Source organism: Oreochromis aureus, linkage group 9, assembly GCF_013358895.1.
Source record: "Oreochromis aureus strain Israel breed Guangdong linkage group 9, ZZ_aureus, whole genome shotgun sequence".
Classification (NCBI taxonomy): domain Eukaryota; kingdom Metazoa; phylum Chordata; class Actinopteri; order Cichliformes; family Cichlidae; genus Oreochromis; species Oreochromis aureus.
Window position 1 is genome coordinate 554,823 of NC_052950.1, and position 19,380 is coordinate 574,202.

A 19,380-nucleotide genomic window follows, 5' to 3' on the forward strand; every position below is an offset into this window, starting at 1 on the left:
TCCCTGGCCAGGAAAATGGATTGGACAGCAATCACTAAGTTAGGCGAACACGAACAGATATTACAGTTCTTAGGTGGTCAATATAAAACTATCGAAGACAAACAAGACAAAATACTCTCTGCGATTCTTGAGTTAACATTATACCCCAAGTCCAACGCAGTACCCAGTTCCGCAACCCCAGAGGCATCACCAGGGTTTATGGAAGCCATTCTGCCCGTTGCACCAACATTGTTTTCTATGACGCCGGTGTTTAGAGAGTATCCCTTGCCCCCGACCCATTCACAGGTGAATTGTGCCAGTGTGGGGGGATTCCTTTTGCAATGCTCATTAGTTTTTGGTTGCTCTTCGCGTTTCTTCCCTGATGATGCTTTGAAGCTCTTGTATTTCAAGGGAATGCTGAGGGGAAGCTTACTTCACTTGTTATCCGATCGCTACATATGATGTGTTTTTGGGGGAGTTTAAAAAGACTTTCTCACACCCCGTCTCTGAGGGCAGAGCTGTTAAAAGACCCTTAAATTTAAGGCAAGGAAGACGAGAAGCGCCTTCATCATGGAATTTGTGATCAATTTTCACACCACACCAGCTGAGGCAGGCTGACCCGATCGTGCCCTTCAGAGTATTTTCCTTCAGGCCCTGAATGATCAGATGTGGGACAACTTAGCCTCCCAGGATGCCTCAGTTCTTCAAGAATCTGGTCTCTCTCTCTCTCTCTCTCTCTCTCTCTCTCTCTTAGACTTGATAATGGCCTGAGGGAGAGAGGGCTGAAAGAAGTCTCAAGTCTCAGCGCAATTAATTTCATTAATCTCCAATCCCTGTCCCCGCACCGCCTCCCCGGTCCTAGCTTCCATTCCGTTCTATATTCTGGATTCACTGGCAGCCATTCCATCATCTGTTTGAACCCATCCACGGTGCCACCATCTTCACAAAACTGGACCTGAAAAACACCTACCATTTAGTCCTCATCAGAGAGGGGGATGAATGGAAGAGAGCTTTTAATTCACCACTGGGTCACTTTGAATACCTAGTCATGCCATTCAGTCTTACAAATGCATCAGCACTTTTTCAGGCACTAGTGAATGACATTCTCAGAGATTTCCTAAACCTTTTCGTGTTTGCCCACCTCAATGACATTCAGATTTTTTCCAAGGATCTCCCGGATAATTGAATCCACTTTCACATGGTGTTTCAGCGGCTGCCGTATGTAAAGCAGAGAAGTGCGAGTTCCATTCACCATCCGTCATTTTTCTGGGTTATTTTCTGGCAGGGGGACAGGTGAAAATGGACCCTGCCAAAATCTGAGCAGTCGCTGAATGGCCCACTCCTTCCACTCGCAGGCACCTTCAAGAGTTCCTTGGGTTTGCGAACTTGTACAGACATTACCCATTTTATCCACAACTACAGTCAGATAGCAGCACCTGTAACTTACCTCATGTCCGCAAAGGTTCCGTTCACTTGGTCACCTGAAGCTGAATCAGATCACAAGAACTTAACCTATATCAGAACAACCAAGAGACTGAACGCCCGTCAAGGCTCACTGGTCACTATTTTTTGCACGTTTTAACTTTTCTATGTCCTATCGCTCAAGGTCCAAAAATGTCAAAACTGACGCTCTCTACCGCCAGCTCGCCACCAACACTAGTACTGCTGAGCCCGGCAACATCCTTCCTGGTTCCTGCAGGGTGGGTGCATTAACCTGGAGAATCAAGGACATGATCCAGCAAGCCCTTCAGGAGGAACTGGCCCAGTTACTGGCCCGCCTGGTTGGCAGTTTGTACCCACCGCTACATGTGCCACAGTACTCCACTGGATCAATACCTTCCAGTTTTCCTTTCATCCTGGGATGAGTGGGACCATATCTTTGGTCAAAGGAGTTTGCAAAGAAAAAAAGTGCAAAGTGAACGGAATCTTTGCTTCGCCGTCACTTTTGGTTGGATTCACTAGAAAAGGACGTGAGAGAGTACATAGTAGCTTGCCTGCAATAAACACCACAACACTCTTGTTTGGGTTTCTCCAACCACTAGCCATTCCACACAGATTCTGTTCCACATAGCCCTGGATTTTGTTACTGGTTTTCCCACTTCCTCTGGAAAAACTGTAATACTCACCAGTGTGGATAGGTTTTCTAATTCAGCCCACCTTTAGCATTGGACAAACTGCCATCAGCTGTTGAGACAGCTAAACTATTGACAGATCATGTTTTCCGACTCCACGGAATTCCAGTGGAGATCCTGTCTGGTCGAGGTCCTCAGTTTACTTCACAGGTGTGGAAGTCCTTCTGATCAGCATTGGGAGCTGTTAGGGTTTAAAATGATTAATTAAAGCTGTTTTTATTATTTTTATATACACAACGCAATGTGCTCATAAACAAGTTGGCACTCCGTGTTTTGAGGATCTAAAACGTCATTCAGCAGCATGACTGGACTGGACTGGGGTGGCTGTGGCTCAGGAGGTAGAGCAGGTCACCTACTGATCGGAAGGTTGGTGGTTTGATCCCTGGCTCCTCTAGTCTGCATGCCAAGTATCCTTGGGCAACATGCTAACCCCAAGTTGCTCTCCGATGCATCCATCTGAGTATGAATGTGTGTGAATGTAGTTAGACAGCACAAAGTACAGAGGAAGTGCTTGTCAGTCCAAATATTGAGAACTGACGGGGAAGCACAGGGTTTTGCTACATGCTTACACGTCACACTAGATAATGGTTAGAAGGATATTTGCTGGGCCAAAGGGAGTCCGAACAGAATGTACTGATCTAGATAAATAGAAACACTAGTAGGATAATATAAAAATGATCAAGGCTAGGCAGGGAGGTGCTTTCTTTTCTGTCTTGTCATTCCAGGAAAGAGAAGCAGATAACGAGGGTCGTGAGCACAGAGGAGGCCAAATGGAGACATCAGGATGGTTTGGGGAAGAAGACAGTCATAATAATAGTGTGTTATTGTTGGGTTATAAAAACGATACAGCCCAATCCAGGGTTGTCCTTTGTGTGAAGACAGATGGATGTATTCACATGGAGGTCCAGCGCTGTAACTTATAATTCCAACTGCCAAAGCAAATTAAATCTTTTTAAACGACAGATATTTCTCCTGTACTTCAATCTGAAGACATTGAACATCACAGAGCCCTGGTCAGTCTCAGTTCCAGATATCATCCCCAGACCAACGGCCAAACGGAATGGATGAATCAGGAGCTGGGGGCTACGCTTCACTGCCTCACTTCCAACAATCCATCAACTTGGTCATCATATCTCGTCTGGGTGGAGTATGTACACATCTCTCACACCTCATCCGCACAGTTTTTTCTCCTGTTGAGATCTCCCTAGGATACAAACCCCCTTTTTTTCCCAGAGACAGAGATTGAACTTGCTGTTCCTTCTATGCGACATCACTTGCAGCGGTGTCAACATGTCTGGACACAGGCCAGAGAGACATTAATCCAGGCACTTTCATTTTATTTATAAATCTTTATAAGGCAAAAATAGTCCTCACGAGAGGTGAGGTCACACAAATTACTTAGTAAATGCCGGAATTAACCAAGAATTACAATAAAAAAATTGTATTTATGAAAACACACAAACAATCACCTCATATCTTATTTACACTATAAATGAGACAATAAGCACATTTTATTTGAGCTTATTTATCCAGTGTCAGGTTTCATAATGACAATACAAATACAAAATGCAAAGCATGAAATTGCATGTTTTGGTTGATGAAAAAAAATTCAACGATGTTTTATCAAGAACTCACTCTGTGATCACACGATAGAGCAGCACGATCCATCCTGTGGGTGGTTTTCATTGGTGAAGATGGAGACGACTTGCATTTCACAGGAACATCAACTAATAAGAAACACCACAATTGATAATTAGCTTTAATGTACGCAAATGGAGGAAAAAACATGCATGGTGAATATAATGCTAGCATACCTGAGTTATTAAAGGTCAACGTTTCCATGCGATTTGACAATACTCTTTCTGCACTGAACCTGTCTTTGGCATACAGATTTTCCCTCTCCTTTTTTAGCTCATCCTCCCTCTGCTTTACCATCTTGATCTCTTCATCCACCAAGGATATTGTGCTTCTTGAACGTAGTTTGAAAAATGGGTTGTTCAGGAACATTTTTTCCTGGGGCTGCTCACATGCTTTACTGAGAGAGAACTCAGAGGCACTGCGAATAATCAAATTGGACGTCTCCAGGATGATGACACTGGAGCTGGTCTCTTTGGAGTGCCACTCACTAGACTGAGCTTTCATGTTGTCTTTAACATGCCTGGGACTAGAGGTAAAATCATTGCTAGGGTCCAGAATAATTACATTGTTCGCTGACATTTCATGTTTCGATGGTTCCTTGGTAGGTGAGGAGGTGATGATGAATGACGGCGTCAATGGAGTGCTTATTGATCTAGGAATACTTCTTGATGGTGCACAATCAGTGGATTTGCCCATCCTGGAAAGGCCCCTCTCCCTTTTGAAATTTTCTTCCCTCTCCAGTGATATGCGAATATCCCTTTCAACTGTTTCTTGGTCATCATAAGGGGACCTGTAACTGGAATCATCCAAACCAGAATCCTCTGAGCAGGGGCTAAATTGGGTGTGAGGATACTCCCCAACCAGATCTAAGTTTTCCAGATCATGTGCTTTCTTGTGAGGTCTGTCAATGTTGCGTACTGGAGTGTACATGAAGCTGTGGCTGCCGTGGAAGCTCAGCTGCTTGGTTGTAGGTAAGACTACCTTGTTTTTGGTTTGTTCCTCCATTTCCCGCCACTGTTTACGAGCCAGCTGGAAGTCCACGTGCTCTGTACTAACATTCTCACTCTTGGTTTCCTGTATCACACAGAAGTCTTTAGGTAGCTTCTTGACTGCATCTACACTGATGTGTGGTTGGTGAATGATGTGGTTATAATTAGCATCTTTACCATTCTCACTCTCATCTTCAGATATTTTAGACAAGCCTTGAAGGCCTAACGGGTTATATTTAACCTCTTGTGAAGGGCTGGGAAAAGGAATGTTAACCTCAGGCTGTTCGAGAACGTCTTCCACTTGCGGGACCTCAAAACACACTTCATGAAAAGTGTTGCTGTCTTGCTCTTCAACACCTGTCATCTCAGCTTTTTGTACAAAGAGCTCCTGGGCACTCAACTGAAGACTATCCAAATATGAATCATCATCTTCTTTATTAATAGAAGAGGAGAATATTGTTCTCCATTTTTCATCCGTCTCACTATCTGAGGAAGCTGCTGCAATCTCAACTCTCAGGCATTCTTCCATTTCATCAGGACCAGGTTCATGGCAGGATTCAGTGGAGACATCTGACAAAGCTTCTTCTCTAATGCACTGTGCTAACATAGACTCCTCTTTGACGGATGGTTCTAATATGAGTTCTTGGGCCTCTGGGTCTTTATATATTTCCAGATTTAGATAGCCATCTTGTTTAGAATGCAGATAATTGTCAACAGCCCCAGGCTCTGTGTCAGGATACTGATCTAGCTCAGGGTCTAGCACTGGTTCAGGGAATTGCATTGATTCTGGGAATGGCTCTAGCTCAGGGTCTAGCACTGGTTCAGGGAATTGCATTGATTCTGGGAATGGCTCTAGCTCAGGGTCTAGCACTGGTTCAGGGAATTGCATTGATTCTGGGAATGGCTCTAGCTCAGGGTCTAGCACTGGTTCAGGGAATTGCGCTGATTCTGGGAACGGCTCTGGCTCAGGGTATTGCTGTAGTTCAAGACTTAGTTCCTCAGGATCTTCACCAGGCTCTGGGCTTTGTACTGGTACAGCATCTTGTTCTAGCTCAGGGTCTTGTTCTGGTGTCTTCCTCCTCTTATGTTGGGGGTCATTCTCACACACACTGTCTACACTGGAGAGTGGGTCGGACACAGATGAGGTGACTGATTCATTCCTGCTGAGCTCTTCACAGCCCGGCTCCAAAATCAAAGCTTCTTTTTGATTCTGACAAGCCGTTTCAGTGCAGACATTGGGGTCAGAGCAGTCAAGCTTGTCATTCCCGTCTCTACTGCTTGGCATGTCAGTTAATAAAGTGTCGAGCGTTACCATTTCCAACGGGGACTCTGAGACTAATGGCGGTGTTGCTGAATAAACGAGCTTGTCATCTGCAATGAAATCCTGTTGCTTAGGTGAATCAGCCATACCAACATCCACTTCACAATCCATCTCCAACGCTGATTGTTCTGTTGTTTCCATGGTGATGGACATGGAGTTGTGATCCTCAGCTGTGCTGCAACCTTTATTCAGTTCCTTTCCATCTGCCTCTCTATCCACTGAGGTAGCTTTCTGAGTAAAAAGAGAATAAGAGAAGGAAAGATTTGTTTTTTAGAACGGAGAATTGCTGTTTGTTTGTTTTAGCCATAAATACACACACACAGACATATATAGGTGCATGTGTGTTGGAATTCATTTCTCTGTTTCCTCTGTTGTTCTGTGCAGAAAGACAGGCAGCATATAAAAAACAGCTAAATTAGAGGGTTTTTTTGTCTATTATGTCTACCTCTTATGTAAGACTACAGGACTGGATCTGGGTACCACCACACACTTTAAGTAAGCTTTGCAGGGGCTGATTGCTGCTACATCAGGAAATGTGTCTTAAATCTTGTGTTGCAGCTTTATCTGTCAAAAAAAAATCAAGTCATGTTTGCAGTGTTTTTGCTAAATAATGTCATAGGAAAATGTAGCATGTTCAGACCATAAGCCCTATATATGCTGTTTAGTTAAACAAGTAACCAAATAATAAAGACAAATAAAGTATAAACAGTGTGACAGAAATGTGTACAATACAAGAGACTTTAAACCCTCCCTGTGTGTCTGTGTGTGCACGTCTGTCCGTGTAAATATGTTTGTTAAACAAATAGACAAAGTGAGCACTGCGATTACAAATGTCAGTATGGTACTTCCTACATACATTAACATTCAAAATATCAGCCACAGCAGTGCCTTCTTAGCTTTGCCACTGAAGGATAGCATAAATTGTGCATGTATTTAAGCTGCAAACTTTCCTGTCATTAAAACTGTAATTAGAAATAACACACAAAAAAGATATTGAACATGCTTACTAAAATTTATTTAATCCTTTGCACAAAAGCCTTTGTTGATGACGGCAGCTTCAAGCTTCCTCCTGTATGGAGAAACTAGTCACATGCAGTGCTCTGATGTGATCTTGGCCCATTCTGCCACACACATTTTAAAATACTTCTCATTGAATAGAAGGTGTTGAATAATCAGGCCTCATCCTATTTCAATGACCTTATAGTACCATATCATCCTGTGGGTAATACACACAATTGAGCAATTTGTATATATTAGCGTTATTTTTTAAATTTGTAAACTCTGTAACATATTGTATTATTTAATTAGTTTAGTCTGTTATGGTCTTGGAGCAACTGTAACCCACATCATTTCCTTAGAGATTAATGAAGTATTCTGATTCTGATAACCAATACAACTACTATGGCCACTGTCAGGGCCCTCACCTTGTCAACTCCCTATGTGTTTATACAGCACTCTGTATTTAGTCATTAGTTATCATTCATCTCTGGCTCCCTTCCACAGGGTGTCTTTCTCCTGTTGCAGCAGAACCTAAGCCTGGTTCTGCCAGAGGTTTTTTCCTGTTCAAAAGGAGTTTTTTCTTCCCACTGTCACCAAAGTGCTTGCTCAAAGGGGCACAATATGATTGTTGGGTTTTCTCTGTTTTCTTTGTATTGTTGTAGGGTCGTTACCTTACAAAATAAAGCACCCTGAGGCAACTGCAGAAACATCCACCCTCATTTCGTCTTCATCACCCTGGTAGATAGCAGCAGATTTTAACAAGACTGTCTCGGTACATTTTTCTACAGGCTGCAGATGGTTACTCCACTCCTGAATCTATATCCACTCTCAGTGATGGGCTGGCTTAGAGCAGCGGTCCCCAACCTTTTTGCGCCACGGACGGGTTTAATGTCAGACAATATTTTCGCGGACCGGCCTTTAAGGTGTCGCACATAAATACAACAAAATAAAATGATACCACCAAGACAAAAACTGCAGTATTTTGTAAATAAACGTGAATTCACTGTGTGATTGTGTAACTTTATTAGCAGCGTCCTCCTGAAATGCACCAACAACATTGAGAGTAACATCCTCCTCTCTGCCCCTCAATGCTCTCTGGTCGCTATGGTAACGTGTAAACATTTCTTTCAAAATAAGACACAACTACAACACGGGAAAGACCCAGGGAAACCGAGTTAACAGTAAAAACCCTGAAAACCATAAATTTCACACCCGAGGCTCAACTCTCAAGGCCCATGGCCCGGGTGTTGGGGACTGCTGGCTTAGAGGGCTGAGGCCTGTGCAGATCAACAGCGGGGAACAGTGCATCACCTTGGTATATTCCACACATGATGGTAACTTGTGTGATTGCCTCAGAGTTGGTCTTCAACTGTTCAGACAGAAAAATGAAACGTGAAGGATTTTTTGAAACAAAACTGATAGCACTGAGAGAAGCAAATGATACATGTGGAACTATATGCATGAGAAAACAGACAAAGAAAATATATACAGTCTGAAAAGAGCAGCAACTCAAAGTGTGTAGGCATGTAGCTACAGTTGAGACAGCTCGCTGAAGTTCAAACCAAGCATCAGCATAAAGAAGAAAGATGATTGTTGATGCAGACGAGCTGCTATGAGTAATTCAGACACTATTGATGTATAACCATGGGAATGGTCTGAAATGAGAAAATATTCAGTGAGCAGCAGTTCCCCCCGTTCATGTCAGAAGTCAGAGGAGGATGGCCAGACTGCTGTGAGCTGATAAGAAGGCAAGAATAACTCAGTCAGCTACTTGCTACAAACGAGGTAGGCAACGTATGTATATAGACAGAAAATAATGAATCAAAACCAAGAAACAAATTGAGTTTTTCTTTCCGTCTAGCAGGAGACAAAAATGGCTCTTCAAAGAGTATAAATAGCACAAAATATCATCAGCTGCATCTTCTTGGACGATACTGCCAACACCGGCCGTAACTTTCCAGAGTGAGAAAATATTTTAAAGGATGCTTCACATGCTGGCCAACACCTGTTTGCTCACTGGGAAGTCCTACAGGTCCTTAGAAACTTTGACAATAAAACTTGTGAACTTTATGCCTCTCTTTTCCTTCTTTAACTGTATAAATTTACCGTGTAGTCTTGGTGTGTTGTAAGGTTTAACTTTTCGAGGTGGGGTATGGTTTGGGATCGCAGCCCTTTATAGGTTTTAGGTTCTGTTAGCGATGCTTGTTTAACATGTGGCTAAAATGCCTCCCGATTGTACTTTGAATGAGGTCATCTTAAATCATGTTGTTGGGACCAACAAGGAGTAATATTTAATTGTACTTTAGTCACTTTGTAATATTCAGGTCCTCAAAGCTGAGTTCAGTGTTTCTGGAATATCCCGTCTTTGTGTTTCAGTCTTATCTTACCTTCCTGGACCATGAAACAAATTGCTTTCTATCTGGTTTCGTCTGCAGTTGCATAGTCACAGTGGCAAAGACTGCCAGTGGAAGGTTTCACACACACACACACACACACACACACACACACACACACACACACACACACACACACACACTCTCCTATAACGACACATGAATGCGACAGACTTGGTGCTATGGTAACCACTGAAAGGCCTGGCACTTATACTGCAATGCTCAGCTGTCACCTCCTCCACTTCCACCTCCCCCGCAACAACTCATCAGCAGCCTGTTAAATGTGACTGGAAGCAGTGCTGTACTTAAAGTGGACACGAAACACGACATGTATTAAGTCTAATTTACATCATGGAGCCCTACACTAAAACCTGTCACAGATTTAACACAAGCTGGATCTAAGACAATACACAATGTCGGTGGATGGTTACAGCTGATGTTAATGACAGAACCTAGACTCTAGTGGAAAACAGGGAAGCTAAAACTAAAAAGCAGTTGACGGGCGTCACTTTTAGTTCATCCCTGGCTGTAGCAATAAGCTTTGTGTTTAAAAAAAAGGCAAGGATATACTGTCCAGTCTGATTGTCACTTTCATCATCTCTTTGAGCAGTAATTAGTTCTTCATTGTTGGTTAGCTGCACTGGAACAAATCCATCTAGTAGCTGTAATGCTGGGGTTTGTAGGACACTCTACAAAAGTGTTGGAAGCAGTCAGAGAACACAAGACAAATAACTATCTGATTATCTGACCACTGGATGCACAGCTTTGTGTGTTTTTTTATATTCAGTTGATACAGATGGGTTTGTTTTCTGAAAGCATTCTTCATGTTAGTATAAAAAATAAACTCAACAATAGTCACGGATGTGTTGGATAGATTTTGTGAAATCCCCAAATTTCCTTTTCCTTTTTAAAAAGGAAGTACAAAAATGTTTTGAATCCAGCTGTGTTGTTCTTTTTCATGTTCTCTCAGATGCATTTCATCAGCACCATATATGTGTTGCATCTATAGAAGGATTGTAATTGTTGGGAAAAACTAACGCAACTACCACACCACCTTGGTGACAGTGGGAAAGAAACACCCCCTTTTAACAGGAAGTATGATGTTAGGCCAGAACAGAGTTCACTGCCGCTGGCATTAATTCTGTATGTTTGAAGGAATTATGGGGTGTTTTAATGATTCTGAAAAAGACATTCCTTCATTCATTGTTTTGATGATTTTCATTTTATCAAACATTCAGCAAACTGTCCTCCTCTGTACACAGAACACTGGCTGTACATGAGATCTCTAAGCAGTGGCTTTGTCCTCCCCTCATCCCCAGTCGGCCATGGCTCTCTCCCTGAGCCTGGTTCTGCCGGAGGTTTCTTCCTGATAAAATGGGGGTTTTTCTTTCCCACTGTTGCCAAAGTGCTTGCTCATAGGGGGTCATTTAATTGTTGGGGTTTTCTGTTTTTTCTCTGTATTATTTCCGGGTCTTTAGCTCAAATATAAATTCAAATTAATTTGGTTTTATTTATATAGTGCCAAATCAAAGTTACCTTGAGGTGCTTTAGTATGGATTACAGCATTAATTTACAGTAGTATTAATTACAGGATTAACTACTGGATTTCAATAAAATGAAATGCTAATCCATTTGTATACAACTGTGTATCTAAAACCAAGAAAGAAAACAGAGCTTTTCGAGTAATCATCTTAAATAAATGTCTACTTATCATTAAACCATTTATTTCCACACTTCTTGAGCAACCTCTCAAACATTTGGTTCTTCTTTAAATGTCACATTTATAATTGTGGGGTTTGACACATGCAGAAACGTGTCATGAGGATTTTTCCTCCACAAAGGGCTAACCTGTGATTGGTTTAAATCTGGAAGAAAAGAAAGACCTTGAAGTCTTTCAGCAGTGGTGTTCAGCTTATATAACAGCAACAGATTTCTTTCAGGCTTTTAATATTTAGTCATTTTATTTTTTATAAATCACAACAGGATTCACATCAGACGAACCCTTAGAAAAAAAAAGACAAACAGCAGAATCAGGGAAGGCTGTGCAGCTGTGGACTAACGATCTTTTTGACATCTTTTACGTGTGACAACAAGAAGCAGGCAGGTGTCTGCATGTGCTGCTGAAGTTTAACGTTCTTGTTCAGTGTTTGGAGGCCAAGCTCAAAGGAAGAGGTGGTCCTAATGTAACTGATCACTTTGATGGACAGTTTGTGTTACTGCATTAAATCACATGACAGCTTGGCAGCAACATAAGCACTTAAACTGTATTTGTTTCCAATTTGGAAAATAAAGTTTTCCATATGAACTTCCAGCAGGTATTGTTTGCTGTGGAGCTGTGGAAATGAAAAAATCCTTTAAAGTTCTGAAGCCTCTGCACTGCTGTGCTGTTAATCTGTTATACACTATTCCATGATTACATGACAGAAATTAGGATAACGAGAAGCATGCATCAGTCCCAAGAAAGCAGAAAAATTGTTTCTTAGTGAATTAACCAAACTGAATTTTTAAAAATGTGATCAGATAGAGGACGTGCTCATGTTGCCGGTGAGTGTGCTTCACAGTACTACACATGTGGCTCCAGAGCTCAGCTGTCTGTGGGTTCAGGCTCCAGTGTTTCATCTGGAAACAGGAGAGGACGGTGTGACTGGCTCTCTTTGATGAGGAGCTCATTTGTCTGATTAAACAGGTTTCTGCTGTCATCATGTGTAAATCTGAAGGATATTAGAACAAATTACATGCAATGCTTGTAGCCACTGCGTGCTACTTGTGTTAGGTTTTTATGTGTTGTGGCTATCTGTGTGCGACTGCAGAGCAGAATAACTTTAGTGTGTCTGTGCATCCATCACTCTGGTATCCTGCCTTTGACCCACAGTCCACAGGGAAATGCCAACCATCTATCTGCTGTCTGTTGTCACTGCTCAAATATTTCTTATAGTTATTTTAATTTAAGTTTGATAAGTTTGTGTATTTGTTTATTTAAAATCTTAATAGTGTTCATAAAGAGACTAAGAGGACCGTTATTAAAGAGCTGTTTGTGTTAGTACTTTGATCTGTGGTTATTAGTAATTATTGTTTCCATAAACAGCCAGAAAACGCTTTGATCAAATACTGATTATCCATCCATCCATCCATCCATCCTCATCCGCTTTATCCGAAGTCGGGTCGCGGGGGCAGCAGCCTAAGCAGAGAAGCCCAGACCTCCCTCTCCCCAGCCACCTCCTCCAGCTCATCCGGGGAACACCAAGGCGTTCCCAGGCCAGCCGAGAGATATAATCTCTCCAGCGCGTCCTGGGTCTGCCCTGGGCCTCCTCCCGGTGGGACATGCCCGAACACCTCACCCAGGAGGCGCCCAGGGGCATCCTTGTCAGATGCCCGAACCACCTCAACTGGCTCCTTTCGATGTGGAGGAGCAGCGGCTCTACTCTGAGCCCCTCCCGGATGGCCGAACTTCTCACCCTATCTCTAAGGGAGAGGCCAGCCACCCTTCGGAGGAAGCTCATTTCTGCCGCTTGTACCCGCGATCTCGTTCTTTCGGTCACTACCCACAGCTCGTGGCCATAGGTGAGGGTCGGGACGTAGATCGACCGGTAAATTGAGAGCTTCGCTTTTACACTCAGCTCCCTCTTCACCACGACGGACCGGTGCAGCGTCCGCATCACTGCAGCCGCAGCACCAATCCGTCTGTCGATCTCCGGCTCCCTTCTCCCATCACTCGCGAACAAGACCCGAGATACTTGAACTCCTCCACTTGGGGCAGGAACTCATCCCGACCCGGAGTGGGCACTCCACCCTTTTCCGGCTGAGAACCATGGCCTCAGATTTGGAGGTGCTGATCCTCATTCCCGCTGCTTCACACTCGGCTGCGAACCGTTCCAGTGCGAGCTGGAGGCCCCCACCCGATGAAGCCATCAGAACCACATCATCCGCAAAAAGCAGAGATGAGATTCTGAGGCCACCGAAGTGAAAGCCCTCCGCCACTTGGCTGCGCCTAGAAATCCTGTCCATAAAATACTGATTATCAACTATCCTAAATCCTATATAAAAGTAGTAATAGTATATGTACATTCTGTGAAAAGACACTTTTACTGAAGTAAAAGTACAAATGTTATGTGTTAAAATATACTTCAAACTCTGTATACTTGTAAACCACAGCTGGAACTATTTCACTGTGGGCAAATCACACCACAGTTTATTAGTTAAATAATGTTATATTAATGCTACATAACATTAGAGTTCACTATGAAATATCTGCCTTTTATGAAAAAATCCAAAATCATTGTGAAAGAGTGATCTGTGCTACTTATCAGTAACTTTGTGTCTCTTTGATGATTTGTTGACGTTTTGAAGGTAAAGTCTGGCGACTGTTATTTGTGTTGTGCACGTGTGCATGTACTGATCACTGGCTTTACTTTAATACTGAAAAACATCTAAAAAAACGTTGAACTCTAGGGCAGGTTTCTCATGCTCAGTCTGCTGTGTTTGCTGCAGACTAAATGTCTGTATTTTGACCAGAGTTTACAATAGCTAGACGTACCTGATCCTCGTTTAGTTTTTTCAAATCATGAAAGCTATGTAATACTGTACAGATGAATGGGACAGCTGTGCATTAAAAGTAGAGCCTGGCTTTGAGCAGGACTCCTCTCTAAGTGCATAGAGCAGACACGCTGGCTTTCTGTGCATGTGACTTGTATGTGTGGGTTTTTGAAGTTACAAGCAGTTGCACTCGTGAAATGAAAATATTTGCTCCGATTATGTTTTTTTTTCTTCACGTGTGACTTATGATAACAAATCACTCCACAGCCATCTGCCAGGACAACATGGGGTAAGGGCAGGCAGAGATGAGACGAACACACATGATGTTAATAATAAGCATTCAGCACGTTGGTGGCAGCCAGAACAGACATGTTTACATACAGTGCTGTGAAAACACATTTGCCCTTTTCATAACTTCTTAGTTTTTTGCAAATTTGTCTCACTTACATATTTCAGTTTTACATAATGATTTCATTCATTATGCCTGGCACGATCTACACCCAGGTATGATTATTAGCAGACCTGTGGACTCCAGAAATCACTTAAATAGAACCTTTCTGACAAAGTTTAGTGGAATAACAGATCAACAAGTAATGTGTCACGATCTAAAGAAAATCAGGAACATGTCAGAAACCTACGAGTCTCCTTCCAACAGTTCATGTCCTGAAGGTTAAGCACACTTGTGTTATGGAGCAGGACGATGATCTGAAACGCCCCAGCAGCTCCACCTCTGAATGGCTCAGATAAACAAAATGACTTCAGTTTGATGCTCTGTCATCACATGAAACAGGCTCTTTGCCCACTGAACCATTTATTAGGGATGAATTCATTTTTCCTTTTTTCTAAGCTTTTTTCCCTTTTCATTGAAAAACTGCATTTTGTATCTACTCAGGTTATTTTTATCTAAAGAGATATTAAAATCTGTTTGATGATCAGAAAGTGTGTTAAGTGTGACAAATCAGCAAAATGCTTTTTCATAGCACTGTGTATCCTATATATGCATATGAAATTCCTGTATCCATCTTAAGGAAAACACAAATGAGCTGCTGAATTTCTATTCAGAGTTTTTTAATCAATATAAAAATGAGGCAACACAACGTGTTCCCAATCATTGATGGTACTGTTACATGATGATTAAATCACTTTCTGCAGAATGAGAAAAAATCATTGAATTGGAATTCATACAAATGAATTTAAAACACAGCCACTCATCCAACCTCGCACACACACACACACACACACACACACACACACACACACACACACACACACACACACACACACACTTGTTTTGAATCTGAAATGCAGATAATGACCTCACTGGGCTCCTTCCTATACGTAGACCTAGACCAGTATACACTCCATAAGAATAACTGTGAGTACTGAGTGAGCGCGCATATCTCCAAGCACACTCACTTACAAGGCTAAATAAAATCTGTAATTCTGGAGAGTTTTACAGGTAACGTCAGCACTCAAGTCCAAACTGTCAACAACATAAAGAACAAAAGCATCTCTCCACAATTTAACCTCACTGCTTACTGACCGGTAAGCAACCCCTAAACAGACCCCCCGCACACACAAACACACACACACTCACTCACACACACACACACACTCACAGACACACACAAACACACACTCACGTACACACACACACAGACTGGTGCAGGCTTGCAGCATCACTACATCCACATCAATAACAAACAGCATCATTTCCATGTTAGAAGATGAAGTCGATAATCTGGTGTGACTTTGCACTCTAACAAAGGTAAACTTTGTGTGTGTGTGTGTGTGTGTGTGTGTGTGTGTGTGTGTGTGTGTGTGTGAATGGACCTACCTGACAGAGGGTAGCAGGCTAATGCAGAGGGCTCTGCTCTGTTTCTGAGTGCAGCTTTATACTGGCAGCTCTGCCTGGCTGCATTTGCCTCTGATTGGATAGCTGGTGAAGGAGGGCTACACTGGAGGCAGCCAATACTTGAGCTTTCTCTGATGAACACAGTCAAGCTGAGAGGAGATCATCCTGTCCTTTTGGACACGTTCTATCCTACACTGGGACTGATTTGAAACACGTGCTTATTTTTTCTCTCTGGGAGGAACGGACATGTAGTGAGTTGAATTTAAATTTCACAAGGTATATATTGAAATTAAACCTACATTAAATTCAGTCCAGGTCACCTCAGTTTGTTTTTATTGATATAGCACCATATGACAACAACAGTTGGCTCAAGACACTTTATACAACAAGCCATAGACCCCACAGTAATACAGGGAAAACCCCAACCATCAGACAACCTGCTGTGAGCAAGCACAGAACAGTGATCAACACATGCAAGGTGAAATGACCAGTGTGAAAAGAAAGGTGTGAATGAAGTGTATCATGCTATCATCCTACTGTAGCTTAACTAAGGGAGGATTCAGGGTCACCTGATCCATCCCTAACTATTCTTTAGCAAAAATGAAAATTTGAAGCCTGATCGAGAGCGAAGTGCTCTAATAGGGTGATATGGTACTACAAGGTCATTAAGATAAGATGGGGCCTGATTATTTAAGACCTTGTATGTGAGGAGCAGGATTTTGAATTCAATTCTGGATTTAACAGGAAGCCATTGAAGGGAAGCCAAAACAGGAGAAATCTGCTCTCTCTTTCTAGTCCCTGTCAGGACTCTTGCTGCAGCATTTTGGATTAACTGAAGACTTTTCAGGGAGTTTTTAAGATAATGTGATTTGTAATAAGTGCACGAACTAGGTTTTCAGCATAATTCTGAGACAGGACATTTCCAATTTTAGGGATATTGCACAAATACAAGAAGGCAGTTCTGCATATTTGTTTAATATGTTCATTGAATTACATATCCTGGTCACATCTCACTGAGGCCAAGGTAAGACCACCCATCCGGTTGGACAACATTTCTAAGCTGATTCTGGCCTTCTACTGCTCCTCAGTGGAGAGCGTGCTCTCCTCCTGGCTGGTGTTTGGTACTCAGGGGCCACGACTGAGAACAGGAAGGCTGCACAGAGGGTCATTAACACCGCCCCAAAAAATCGTTGTCTGCCCTCTGACGCCCCTGGATCGCCAGATCTTCCTGTCTCAGGAAAACCAGGGCCATCACAGGTGAGCCCTCGCACCCCGCTCAACACCTGTTTGACCTGCTGCCCTCCAGTCAGCAACTCAGGTCAATAAGGACCCACACCTCCAGACTCACTAACAGCCTCTTCCACAGGGCCATTTGGAGTGTTACCAAACACTATCCCCCCACACCCCACCCTGCCCACTCACCTCACCAATCTGAGCCATGGTGTGAGTAAATGCCATCACTCAGGCCACTCACATATGGACTCAATACTGGGACTTAATCTGTTGCACTGCTTCCAAGCACTTTGTTCTCCAAAGTGTGGCTTTGTCTTGTTTTGTATTTATTCCTCAGGTCTTACTGTTTATATTTCATTCCTGTACAGTTGGTGTGGAGCACCCACAATTTCTTTGTAAATGTCTAATGACAATAAAGGGCTATTCTTTTCTATTCTGGGTATTCATAATGATAAGATGGTTATGTGAGTTGGTAATGAAAACATTTCTTTAACGGTTAAAATGTTATTTCTGAAGAAATTCATGAAGTTTTTATGAATTGGCCAGGTTGACTCTTTGTCAAGCTGGCCACGGTGCTGAAAAGAAATAAGAGTTTTTTCTTATTTGTTCTTATTTATTCTTATTTACTAATTAAAGTTTGTTTTACAAGATCATTTTGCACATGCTTAAGCCTGAGTTTTGTGCTCCTGTACAGCAGCTAAAGATTCATTTTCTTTCATATTAAAAAGTAATTGTTACTTTATTGTTGTGTGGCTTAACATTAGAAATTTAATACTAGCTACTACTGTCTCTTATAATGACCATCATTTACAAATTGACTGCATATTTTTTTGATATGAAACTAGCACGTGAGACCATGAAGTCTTTAGGAGAGTGTTAGCTCTTCCTAGATTTACCCACAGACTTTCAGAGGACACGTTTCTATGGCCACTGGATTCTCCCACAGGTGGACGTTAAATTGATTTACGACACTTCCATGTTTCTGAGATCCCAGAAGCTTCAACATTTTCATTAAAAGATTCTTTTCATAACAAACATCAAACCATTCCTGACATCCATACCCAACAACTGAACTGCAGTAAGCTTCCTGGTGCTTGTGTTTGTGTCTAACCAGATACTTACTCATCTCTTTGGCCTCCAGTAACATTGTGGCAAATTCTTAACCAAAATGTACAGTTGTGTGAAAAAGTGTTTGCCCCTTCCTGAGTATCTATTTTTTTCTATGTTTGTCACACTTGACTGTTTCAGATCATCAAACAAATGTAAATATTAGACAAAGATAACACAAGTTAACACAATTTACAGTGTTCTTCAGTTTACAATGAAGCCGTTTATGATTAAGGGGGAAAAAATCCAAACCTACGTGGCCCTGAGTGAAAAAGTGATTCCCCGTAAACCTAATAACTGGTTGGGCCACACTTAGCAGCAATCTGCTGCAAACTGCAATCAAAACTGGCAGCGAGTCTTTTACAGCACTGTGAAGGAATTTTGTCAAGAAATCTTTCAGTCTCTTAACCCAAGCAGCTGTTTTCTGATCCGCTGCTGTGTGAAGATGTTAGGATATGAAAAAGGTCTCTGTGTAGCTGTAGCTGGTCGGCAGCACCTGCAGGGGGGACATTTTTAGCCTTCTTAGGAAAGGTGACCATTGCTGTGCCTTATCCATCAGAGCTGTGATGTTAGCTTTCCTTGATAGATCCTTGGAGATCCTGAGGAATCTAAACCATGGTACACGCTCCACCCTGTTACTGTTGATGAAGACTGGAGCATTACCCTCATTGTGTGATCTTCTCAAGTAAAAAATGTGCTCCTTGGTCTGATCTGTTTCTCAAATTATCTCACCACATTTTGAAAGTGTATATGGAATAATATCTGTATCTAAAGTGGCACATGATAAAAGATAATTATGTTAAAAAAAAATCTCATTCACAGCCACAGGTATTCATTGACAAATCTGCAACAACATACGTATGTAGAGCGGGACTCAAAGCCGTCACACACACCAGCGTCTGCTTGGAGAGCAGATTCTGGCACTCGCAGGCAGCTCTGCTCTTCAAGTTGAATTCTGCTCGTTCAAATCAATATGACTGTTGACAGTTTGGATAGTGATAGTGATGTGTATGGTGGAAGTCAGGAGACAGTTAAGAAGGCTGTGCCATGGTTTGGGGCTGCATTACAGCCAGGGGTTATTGGGGAAGTATAAACATAGGAAAATACAGTAAGATTTGTTTTCCATCGTGCTACGGCTTCATTTTTCAATTTGACAATCCTAGTGCAGTAAAAATGTACCTAGAACTTTCCGTCAGCTCAG

General features: G+C 42.3%; 1 protein-coding gene across 1 annotated transcript in view; it reads right to left on the bottom strand.

The window, feature by feature from the left end:
- The window catches only part of palmdb (palmdelphin b), an 80,016-nt gene that overhangs the window by 5,211 nt on the left and 55,425 nt on the right, over positions 1–19,380 (bottom strand). Inside the window, exons 6-7 of the mRNA XM_039617716.1 lie at positions 3,926–6,290; positions 3,747–3,838 (exon numbers count right to left, since the gene is read on the bottom strand). Coding sequence (XP_039473650.1) covers positions 3,747–3,838; positions 3,926–6,290 — 2,457 coding nt within the window. The remainder of the gene's footprint in view (positions 1–3,746; positions 3,839–3,925; positions 6,291–19,380) is intronic.